This window comes from Dermacentor silvarum, chromosome 6, assembly GCF_013339745.2.
Source record: "Dermacentor silvarum isolate Dsil-2018 chromosome 6, BIME_Dsil_1.4, whole genome shotgun sequence".
NCBI classification, from domain to species: Eukaryota; Metazoa; Arthropoda; class Arachnida; order Ixodida; family Ixodidae; genus Dermacentor; species Dermacentor silvarum.
Window position 1 is genome coordinate 50,757,331 of NC_051159.1, and position 12,407 is coordinate 50,769,737.

The 12,407-nt window shown below is 44.8% G+C and overlaps 1 protein-coding gene across 3 annotated transcripts in view; it reads right to left on the reverse strand.

Moving 5' to 3' along the window:
* LOC119455493 (beta-secretase-like) overlaps positions 1 to 12,407 on the reverse strand; it is a 37,989-nt gene that overhangs the window by 7,936 nt on the left and 17,646 nt on the right. For all 3 annotated transcript variants that reach the window (XM_049668826.1, XM_049668827.1, XM_037716899.2), the window contains exons 7-9: positions 11,815 to 11,952; positions 6,212 to 6,293; positions 5,965 to 6,099 (exon numbers count right to left, since the gene is read on the reverse strand). In XM_049668826.1, coding sequence (XP_049524783.1) covers positions 5,965 to 6,099; positions 6,212 to 6,293; positions 11,815 to 11,952 — 355 coding nt within the window. The remainder of the gene's footprint in view (positions 1 to 5,964; positions 6,100 to 6,211; positions 6,294 to 11,814; positions 11,953 to 12,407) is intronic.

Consider the following 12,407-nt stretch of genomic DNA (forward strand, 5'->3'; position numbering starts at 1 on the left):
ATTGCTTATGACGGTACAGGGCCCCCCATGTATTCCAGAACGGTTTTACTATTATGGTTGTATATTGCGACCTAAACCCTACCTCCCTCGGGCGATATTCTGCTACCGCTGCTTTCAACGTGGACACATGCAGGCTTTTTGCCCACAACGTACTATTGACCCAGAAAAGCTCACACCAGAAGGCCAACCACGATATCGATGTGGCTTATGCAAATCTGATGAGCACGATATGACAAGCACAAATTGTCCGACTAAACAGAAGGCCACAGCACGGATACGAAGGGCTGTACCAAAAACGAGTATAGTAACAACTCACAATCGTTATGAGGTTCTTGAAGAAGAGCCAGAGATGCTCATGGCAGAAGAAGCGGAAGCCCCAGAAACACAACTGTATTCTTCTGCTCTTAAACGTGGCAAGCAGTCGCAGACAAAGAAACAGAAATTACCGGAACCTCTGTATCAGTCGGATGATGACCATGATGACATTGACGCTCGGATAGACGCACTGGCCAGAGAGATTGAGCGACTACGCAAACATAAAGAATTGGTAATTCTGCGGCGTCAGAAAACAGGACCAACACGTAACACATCAACCAGTGCGAATGCCACAGTTACGCCTGGATCCCGTCCGCACAACAGGTCAACCAAGCTGTTTGGGCAGCATCAACCAGTACGAATGCCACTGTTAAGCCTGCATCCCGTCCGGCACAACAGGTCAACCAAGCTGTTTGGACAGCAGTTTTAGATCAACTTGCTCAACTAACGTTGCTCATTCAGGATTGCCTGCATCATGGCTAATTCTCTGCATCAACTGTCACAGGATGGAATTCTACAGTGGAATTGTCGCGGCCTAAGCTCCAAGTTAGGAGAAATTAAAACCAAGCTTCAATATAATAAGCTACATGTATGGGCACTGCTTATTCAAGAGCATAATAAGCTATGCTCACTTTCCAATTTTAATGGGTATCATAACCCATCTATTAAAGATAGACGTGCTACTACAATGGCTTCAGCTCCCGGAAAAGCTGCAGTGTATGTATCATCGCATATTGCTCACACAGTGATTGATCTGGAGCCATGGTGTAGTGTTAATCAAGAAGTTGTCGGGGTCCTGGCACGACCAGTGAAGACTCCTGTCATTCTAGTGTCATTCTACGCCAGACCACAGCGCACACGCTTGAACTTGGGATGGATAGCCCATCTACGGTCTACGTACCCGGGAATTCCTATTCTCGTGGGTGGAGACTTTAATGCTCCACATACAGAATGGGGGTACAAGTACAACTCCCGAAGAGGATGTCAAGTTAAAAACGTCATGAGCGATGCCACTTTTACTCTGTTGAATCTTCACGCTGTGGCTACCTGTGCTGTACCCGCAGTATCTAGAACACACGCTCCAGACCTCACGTGGTGGTTGGGCCCTGGAATGCCGCAGTGGCGGGTGGAACCAGATACCTGGGGCAGTGATCATATGCCAATAATGATTGGTTTGCGTAGATTGTGCATAAAGAAAATTCGACGGCTTGTAACAGTCACGCATTGGGATAAGTTTCGGGAATCATCGATTGATAAAGTACCCTCAGAGCCCTCAGAAATTCTTCCCGCTTTGCAAGAACTGCTCCGAAGTAACACCACTGTAACCACAGTTGACGAAGAACAACCTCATCCGGACCTCGCTCTTTTGCAACTTTGGGCAAAGCGACGTCAGGCAGAAGTGTATGCGTCGAGGAATCCCGATGTACCAGGTAGCCGTGCACGTGCTAACCATATAGCGGCGAAGGCGCGTCGGCACGAAAAGTAACTTTCTCGACGACGATGGTATGAGTGGTGCGAGAATCTTGGATCGGGCATTGGAAACAGAGCACTTTGGCGTACGTTCCGGTCAATGGAACGCGGTCATAAGCAACCTGACCCTGCAGCGAGCGTTAGGTTAGCGATGCAAAGTTCGCCACATGAATTTGCAGAACACGCTGCTAGAGCGTTTTTCCCGAAGTACGATCACGCGTCACCTGTAAACTGCCCTGAAATTGATGAGTCTGATGAATCCGAAATATCCAGCCCTTTCAGCATGGCCGAACTAATAGCGGCGATTGAATCTTCGAAGAAACGCACAACACCTGGACCCGATGGTATTCCTTATGAGGTTTTCAAGAACATGGAAGGAGCAGCTCTCGACGCACTTCTTCAGGCTATTAATAAAGTCTGGGAGACTGGAAACGTTCCACCTGACTGGAAGCATTCAATTGTTGTCCCGATCCCGAAACCAGGAAAGTCTCCAAATAACCTGCAGTCTTTACGCCCAATTTCGCTAACCTCAACTGTCTGCAAGCTCGCTGAAAAGTTGCTGGCCACACGTGTTTCCTGGTGGCTTGAACGCCATGATAAATATCATCCTGCTCAAATTGGCTTCCATTCTTACTTGGGAACTGAAGACGGTCTTTCTATCTTATCAGACGATGTTTTACAGATTTCACCGCACAGCCACGCTGTGCGCACGGTAGTAGCAACTGACATAACGAAAGCTTATGACAATATAGACCATGAAATCATTATTGCCAACCTCATCGACCTGGGACTTCCACCGCGGGTCCTAAGATTTATCTACTCATTTCTTCAGAATCGCACATTTGCGATTAGAGTAGATGGGAGGCAAGAAGGATACTTCACATCGAACAGAGGAGTCCCACAAGGTTCGGTTTTAGCTCCTCTTCTCTTCAACATTGCTCTAATACCTCTAGCCTGGCAACTACACCAGATTCCAGACGTGAAGTTTTTAATCTATGCGGATGACGTCACTTTGTGGTCCGCACATGAAGATGTATCTCGACAAACTCAACAGCTTCAAGAAGCCCTTGATGTTCTGCACAACTACGCTCGGAAAGCAGGGTTGGACATTTCCGCCCAAAAATCAAGCTATGTTGTGGTGGCCAACAAGAAAGGACGCACAAGAATCACGCAGCGCCCCTTTACATTTAAACTCGGCGCAGTGACAATCCCTGAGGCTTCGGAGGTCCGCATACTGGGTCTCGATATTCACCATTCCGGCGGTGGTGCACACTGGCTCCGTAAAATCAGACAGACTTCGACAAAAACACTTCACCTTATTCGTCGCATTGCAGCAAAAGCAGCTGGAGCTCGTACTGACGTAGCTCGACGGCTGGTACGTGCAGTCTTGCAGCCACGAATTTTATATCAGGCACAATTTCAACGGCTAACTTTGGCACAGTTGGCACAGTTAGAAACGATTAATCGCGATGCTATGCGCACAATAACAGCACTACCACGCATCACTCCGATACCAACGTTACAGGAACATGCCCAGCTCAACACAATTGCAGAGCTAATTTCGCAACGTGAAAAATCACGTGAAATAAAAAAGCAACTTGTTCCGGCTGTCGCTGCGTTACATGCTCATTTTCAACGCGGCTCTCGTATTGACAATCAGCCCTATCCAATGCCTCCCTGGGAATTCACCAGCATCACAACTAATAAGCCAACGAAGTTACGACGCAGCGATACAACAGGTATTATTGACGACCACAATATCATCGATGCATCATGCGCTGACACCTGCAAAGTCTATACGGATGCTGCTATTCTCCCAGACGGCGGGAGGACATCATTCCTCAGTACAACGCATAATTTCATCAGCGGCCACCAGCGCTATTTATCTACGGAAGCCAGCGCTCTAGTAATGGAACTTCAAGCCATCCACGACGCTGTGCAAGATGCGACATCTAAGCTGCCTACCATCAAACAACTAGATATCTTCACTGATTCTTTAGCGGCTATTCAGGAACTGAAGAAGGTTGACAAGGCGATGGAAATCTGCGAGACAATACACACGATGAATAGAAAAACAGCTACCTGCGTCAAGGTACACTGGATTCAAGGCCATGCAGCGAACCCTCACAACATTGCTGCTGACCAGCAGGCACACTGCCCTCCTAATCCAGATCTTCCATCTATTCCCCTCCCCCCTCAACCCCTTAACTCGCTCCGAGCCCGTAAAAATTTTCTCCGGCAGGACACACGCGCTCTTATCCCCCCGTGTGTCTGCTCCCTCCCCCTTCACCTTACTAGGGCGGAGGAAGTTTTGCTTAGGAGGCTTCGGGCCGGGGTGGCCCTTACACCGGCTGTGATCTCAAGGTGGAACTGGTCGCATTTACCACTTGGTGCTACGTGTCCATACTGCTCCGTCCCTGTGATGGAAGCAGATGCATACCATCTAATATGGACATGTACTGGTTTACAATCGGAACGCTCGCGTCTCCTACTGCAAGCCGGCCTCCGCTACAGTGTGACAACCAGCTATGACCGCTGGATACATGATAACAGATTCCACAAAACACTGCTTCAATTCATACACAACACAGGCCTCACAGCACACATATAATACACATATACACATCAAGAATTATGCCTTAACGGCAAGTCTTTATCGCAATAAAAAAAAAAAAAAAGAAACTACTTGCTTGCTCCTAATGCTCGATTTGTGCTTTTAATAGACCAATGTGCAATGTAATGACAGAAACATGCTAACTTGAAGAACACTAAGATGGAAACATTGTTATATATTAATTGTGACAATGGCTGTTCATTATTCGAAAACTATTCGATAACTATTCAATATTCGTTTCAATTCGCTTCTGGTACTGTTCGATTCGTATTCGATTCAGTCTCGAAAATCACTATATGCACACCCCTAATTTGAATGTGGAAGCAGCCGCAATCGATTCTGATGCAAGTGTGTCCAGCGACAGTGACTGGGACACAGAGTGACCTTTTTCTCAATTATCGCATCAGTGATCTTTTGCAGAAGAGGAAGAGGTATTCATTCCATTTCCTTCACATTCTCTGCGTAATTATTGCATGTATTTAATAATAATTATTTTTTATTGTTGGAATAATAAATATAAGCTATTTTTTATTTTTATTTTTCTTGAAATTTCCTGCAGATGAAAAAGAAAAACTGAAAAAGAAATCAATCTTTTTTTTTTTCTTGCTTAAAATTTCTGGAAATTTTCCATCCCTAGAGTGACACAGCATAGGCCGCTTATAGCGTAAGTCGCCGAAGGTGTGCATATTTGAACTGTAAACGCTACCGCACCTATAAGCAAAACAACATTTTTTTAAAACGATGCATATGTGCAAAACATGCAGATCATGCATATGTGTGAACTGAAGCATGAGACCAGATGTTTGCATCTGATTTACAAACGTGGAAATGTTGATGATGTCTGAAGACCCACATCTTCACACAATAAAGGAAAAGTATTTTTTTTTTTTTTCGGAGACAGGTAAGTGACCGACTAAATTTTTAGAACTGCTCGATTATTTTAAATTACCCGCATCATCGCCACCAACTCCACAGAACTAATGTAGAAGGTCAAACGAAATTTAAGACGCCCATACAGTCTCCCGATCGATTTCTCCGATCAGTCCGAGTGCACACAGTGGCGACCGCGAACCAAGTTGATGCCATTCGAGTGTTGCCCGTGCCTTACCTTTCATTGTTGAGCTGGTTTTTCTCCCCTTTCCAAGTACCTACAGCGACTGCGACGCGTTTCGTTGACTCGGCACCAAGCCGCTACATTGGTCGCAGTCTCCCAATGAAGCGCGCTGGTTAGGCCTAGCTGGCGGGAAGTTGGGCGGGAAGCACGCCTTTGATATGTTTGTATATGTTCGTACAAACATGGTAGGCATTCGCAGTAGTTGCGACAGCTGATTGCCAGAGAAGCTAAACTCCACTTCACACGCGCTGCTGTCAGTTCAGCCTGTGCGTGCCCAATATGTCCTTGTTTTGAGAATTACATAGGGATCTTTCTAAAAAAATCAAATGGTGGGGTAAATACAGAACCCTATGCATAACACAAATATAAATGTGCGTTGCTGCGCACTAATAAGCTCACGCCTTGGGAAGAAGAGTCAGTTGTACCCGACCACAAGTAGCATGGAACCTACCTGCGTAGTCCTTGTCAACATACTTGACTATCACGTCGTTTGCATTGCAAAGGAGGGGTGCAAATCCAACACGCCTGTTGCCCAAATCAAATACCGTGGTCAGACCTCGGACAACAGCGAAGCCAATAATGATGCCTGCAAAAGAGATGTTGGTGGTTATAACGTGATTGCTCGTAATGAAGCACTTGCATCTTTCGGCACGGCTATACAACGGCAGCTAGACTGCCGAGGCCTAGAACATACTCACCAGATGTTGATGGTGATGGAGCCACTGCAAGTTTGTAGCAACCATGGTCACCACGCTTTAATGCAACCTCTTGAAAGTAGACCTACGTAAAAACAAAAAAGAAACATAAGAAAAGAAAAAGGAATGCTTTTTGTAAGTACAGTGCAGTCCACATATAACGATATATCGGTTATAACGATGAGTCTAGCTAAGAGTATCAACTTATGCATTAGGGCTATGAGAAAAAAAAAAACATATATAACGATATGTTATTCACCGCATATCGGATATAACGATTGAAATTTTGCTTCTGGGCGGTGTTTTTCATGCAGAATAATCGTGAAAATTGCGTTCCTATGTTGCCCTTAACCAAGACAGGGCGAAGGGCAAAAAGTTTGCCTACGCGAGTTCGTATCTGCCAGCCATTACCGCGCAGTGCATCCTACCCGCGCGTCGATAGAGAAAGCCACGGAGAGCATTGCAAGTTGGTGCAGGGTGCACAAGATGGCGCCAGCTGCTTCGCCCCCGCGTCACTGGCAGTCGCGGGAGGAGAGGGCGGAAGAAACTCGATAAGCGAAGGCAACGCCTCCTCTAATGAGGGGCGCCTGCGCTCCTTGCCGCGCTCGCTCTCAACGAGCGCGGAATTGCGCCGCGGAAGCAGCGGGAGCTGCGCCCCTTGAGACGAAACTGATTTTGCAAGAGGGGGGAGAAAACGATAAGCAAGCGGCGCCTGCGCGGCCTACACTCCCTTTAGAATCTCCCTCTCTCAGCGAGCGCGGAAATGCACCGTGGAAGCAGCGGGAGGTGCGCTGACAAAGCGCAAAGCTGCGTCGAAGCTGCAAATTTTGCAAGACTCGAAATACGAGCTCGCGCAGTCGATGATATCGACGATTATGAAAACCGGGAGCGCCACGATCATGAAGGCTAGAAGCAGTGCCCATGCCGATCAAGGGAAAGGCGGGCTTCGTGCGCCACGACGAAACCCCCATGGGCGAAACCAACACGGTGGTGTCCGAACTCTGGGAGCACGTCGCTACTGACGATGAAATAGGTGTTGCTTCAATAGAGGAGCTTCTGAGTGCAAATAGTGCTGCCTCGTTCTGCAAAGAGAACTCCGACGAGGCGATCATTGTCGCGACAGACGGCGGCGTTGTGCGACGGAGGCGACGACAGCAGCAGCAGTGACAACGAGATTGACAATGGCCCGTCTTTGACACCAACCCCAGGTTCAACCAAAGTGCAACGTTGTCGATCGAGTCGCTCATTGAATTCATGTACGCTAAATTATAGCTGCCAGTGTTCACGCAGCAGATGGACGCGATGCACACGGCAGTGGTGAATCCAAAACTTCCACGAAAGCAAGTGTAGATTTCTATTTCAGTGTGCCTAATGATTGAGACGCTATTTAGAGGTATAAATAAAAGTTTCATTTTTCGCGGCCTACTTTCTACAACGTCAATTTTTTCATCGCAAGTCGCAGTTTCGGTTTCGGGACTGCAAAGGTATATTCGGCATTTTTTTTTGGCAGTCCAGATATAGCGATGATCGGTTATAACGATCGGATTTCTCGTTTTTCTCGATATCGTTATAAGTGGACTGCACTGTATCCCGATCTGCAAATTCGCAAAATCCCGGGTTCACAACACTACAGGGTGAATACAGTCGACTCGCGTTAATTTGACTTTTGCAGGACTACAAGATTTGGTCTAATTATCCAAAAGCTTGAGTAAACAAAAGACGACAAGATGAACAAATTTAAATCTTTCCTGCGGCTTGAACTAGTTTGTAATGTTTTTTTGCTTCTTGCTTTTGAAGCACAACTCAACCAGCATGTGACAAAGAGCGCTGACGTGTTCAAACACTGACTCAGCATTGGACTGTCGCATTGCTGACAGTGTCGTCGCTGGCGCCCGTGTAATGCTATGGGAACATTTCATATAGCACCCGCACTGGACGCACTGTGGCACTAGTGCAAGTAGAAGGGTATCAGAGTGGACGCCATACGGACGCCAGAGGCGTTCTGCGCTTATGCCCGCATTTCCATAAGGGTCGACTGCCATTGTTGGCGTGCGAACACTGTTGGCACAATGTACAAATCGCTGTCCCATTTCTGTACAGTGTTGAGAAATTTGAATGTGATCGATATCAGAACTGGAATGCATTATTTCATTTCCAGGTTCACGTGCATTTCTAACAGCACCCTAATTAAGAATTCCAAATCGTTAGAAACCGGCTACAGAGCGACTGCACATGACACTGTTATGTAATTACGCATAGAAGGCCTGCATTGCTGTTTTTAGCTACTCATGTTTCCGTTTTTTGCACGGTACATCTCTCTCCGTGTAGTGATAGCACTTTTCGCGATAGCGACAATGTCTCACATTAGTTAAATGCCTGTGTGTCAGACCACATTTGCAAGAGAACCTAACTTACTAACTGAACTAACAACTGCCTAACCAAATTTACTAAGAACTATACTCGCTAATTAAGTATGCTAATACCATTACTAATAAATTAACTAACTAAACCCGCTAATATTTAACTAACCAAGAAATAAACTAAATGTTAACTAAACTATCCAACCAAATGTAACTATAACTTACCCATTTTCAAACTAATAACTAACTAAACCATCATAACTTACTAATTAAGTAAACTAATGTGATAAATAATATCTAAATAACTAAAACAGCTAAATAAATAAGTTCACATCAACTAACAATAATAACTAACGTAACTACAGTAACACAACTGAATTACCTAATAAGTAAGCTAACTTACTAATAGTAAGCAACTAAAAACGAACGAAAGTAAATAATTAGCTAACTGAACTACCAACTACCTAATAATAATAACCAAACTACCTAATAATTAAACTAATAAACCTAACTACAAGAAATAACTAACCTACTAACCAAATAACAACCTTAAGTGAGTAATTAAACATGACAAATTAACGCCACAAGCAGAGTAAAACTAGCATTAACTAAACAAAACTAAAAAACGAATCACGCTACCTAACCAATTAATTTATTATACTAAAACTAAACTCTTTATCTAACTAAATTCTAACTAAACTAACTACATTACCCTACCCATTAACCTACCCGCCGTGGTTGCTCAGTGGTTATGGTGTTGAGTTGGGCTGCTAAGCACGAGGTTGCGGGATCGAATTCCGGCTGCGGCGGCCGCGTTTCGATGGGGGCGAAATGCGAAAACACCCGTGTACTTAGATTTAGGTGCACGTTAAAGAACCCCAGGTGGTTCAAATTTCCGGAGCCCCCCACTACGGCGTGCCTCATAATCAGATCGTGGTTTTGGCACGTGAAACCCCATAATTTTTTTTTACATTATTCCTACTTAACAAAAAACTCAACTACCTAACTAAAATAACTATGGAAATATAACTTACTAACTAAACTAACCTAACTACAGGAGACCTCGTTGCGCAAGCTGGTGTTTGCTTAACGACATAATGTGCCTGTAACGTGTCTGTGCTTTCTTTTGACTATGCCTTTGCCCTACATTATGTCGTTGACCTAACTAAACTAACTAATCAACTAATTACTTACTAAGCTTACTAACCTGATACAACTAACCTATCTAACTGGAGAATACTCTAAGTAGAGAGCAGACTGAAACTTTCCGTGCAAGGAAAGTAAATCACACAATGCTTCCGCATATAATTTAAGCACAAACGCATCGCACGCTAAATTATTTCGCCAAAGGTTCCCATCGCATGTTCACTCTTCAAAGATGCTGAAATAAATGTGGGAGAGGCGCCTTTATTGGTGAAAGATTTGCAGGATTGCGCAGCCCGGCCATCTGGCGCGGCAGATTAACCCCTTTCTACTTATGCCAGCACCTCCGGTGCCACGTTTTGTCCCTATATGAAGCTTTCGGGGAAGTTTCGTGACCAGAAGGAAAGTATAGAAGAACCCTGCTTTCGTGTTCAAACTGAACAAGCTTTCCTTTCATAGCAATGTATTATTTCTCACCGGGTCTTCTCAGTGCATTCGAATTAAGCAAAAAGTTGAATTAACTGACGTGGAATTAACGAGAGTTCACTGCAGGATGCATTTCTTGAAAGCTTGCCCACAGCACACGCCTTTTGAGGAGGGGTACACATGCACTTCCTTAGAGGTGTGTACCTGTAGACGCAGCACACAGCACACATGCAGCAGCAGCAGCAGCAAACTTGAACTGACAAGGAACAGATAGCTTTTAGATCATGGTGAGTCCTTTAGCGGCTTTACTATTGCCAATAACGAAGGCTTTGGCGATGGACGGGTGAAACTTTCACAAAAAGGATTTATTTTTCGTAGAGCCCGACGCAACATTCGTAAAATCATAAATCCCCCCCAAGCCCGAATTTCAAAACATTACGGCAGATCTGGGAGTTGGCAAATACTGAATATACACGCATAGCACTTTTACAGTGCCACTTTACGATTGCACCGTCTAAAGACCTAGTCAAAAGTATGAAAGTAGCCGCACCTCGAGTCGCGGCACAGTCAGGCAACCACTGCAACAGTAAACTGGTCCAGTGAGAGTTTTACTGCCTGCTTACATACAGGCTCTTCGCAAGCTGGCCTCCCGTGAAAACTGGTGTCAGAGGGGTCGCACACTGAATCCATACAAAGCTGCCGCAGCTTCTCCAAAACACTCCTGACAGAATGACTACGAAATGTTGGGTTCTGCTGATAAACTTACACTTGTCTTGATTTATGGCACTATTCTAACCTAGAGAGTTTGCCAACCAGACTGACTTTACTTGGATATTTACCGTAAGTGTATCAACACTTCAGCCACACGAATAGACAGGGGGATGGCTAGACAGACAGTGCACTCGGCATTCACATGTTGCATTAAATGCGGGTTTCACAGGCAGCACATTTCGCACGCGGATGCTCTGTTAATCCTGACCACAAGTTGGTTGAAGATATGTGCAATGTAAAACCTACAACTTACAGTATTTACTTGAGTGGAACGTGCACCTTTCTTAGAAGAATGCGCAGCTTTTATTATGAAAGCTCATTCAAAAGAGAAGTTTAAAGCACTAAGCTTCAAGTAACACATCACATGTTGCCACCATTCTGGAGACTTGCGTCACAATACCTACTGACAAAATAGTTGAGGCATGGGCCACGATCCTGTTCGTAATGGTTGCGAAGAGTAGACTATCAGAACACGGAATCAGAATATACAGAATATCAAATGCAATGGGCTGCACGGAGGTCATAGTGCAACTCATCAACAGTATCAAAGAGCTGTCTGACAGTGACAACGATGGACCATAGGTGTGCGGAAATTTCCATTCTGTGAAGGTAGATTCTGTAGTTTTTATCTATTCCTGACTGCGAAAATCAGTGGTGTGCTATATTTTTCTCGTGAGAACTGGATGTGCATTAGATCTGGGCACACATTAATTTCTTACTTTTAACTAATGAACATTGTCTGCATGATGAAGATTTGGGTACTAATTAGATCTGGGCACACATTAATTTCTTACTTTTAACTAATGAACATTGTCTGTATGATGAAGATTTGGGTACTCATTAAAACTGGGTAAATACGGCACTAATTTTTAGCAGACGTGAGCTTCAAGATTAAAAACAACTTACAGACGGTGGCATCACCAGTGTGAAAATCTTGCCCTGTGCATCCGGCATAAGTATCTCCATGGACGGGAAATCATTCACCACAAATCCATCTTCCAAGCAGTAAACAGTGGAGATGTCTGATGAAAGGTTGTACTTGGCCTGCAAACAATGTGCATGCCACAAATAAGTAAGATTCACTATTTACACAATAATTCTTAAGGCCTCGTGCAGTCAACAGCGCACATTCTCGTATACAGCTATATCTCAACGTAACGAACATGGATATAACAAATTATTAGACATACAGTGGAACCTCATTGATACGGTTCTACGTAATACGTTTTTCTGGATGATACTTTTTTTTTTCCCAGCCAACGCCCCATGGGAGCAATGTATTTTCATGTGGTTGATGCGATCACGTTTGCACCTGAAATTGGATGATACGACTGCAAACAGGTATTTCTGAAACTCGAAGCTTTATATTCAAGTGTACTAGATAAAATAACATCTCAACAACCCACGAACAACGTGTTAAGGGCTGGCGACACTAGCGGAAAAACGCGCGCCACAAAAGTTACCGCGAAGCAGGTTTTTCGTGCCGTGGGAGGGATCGG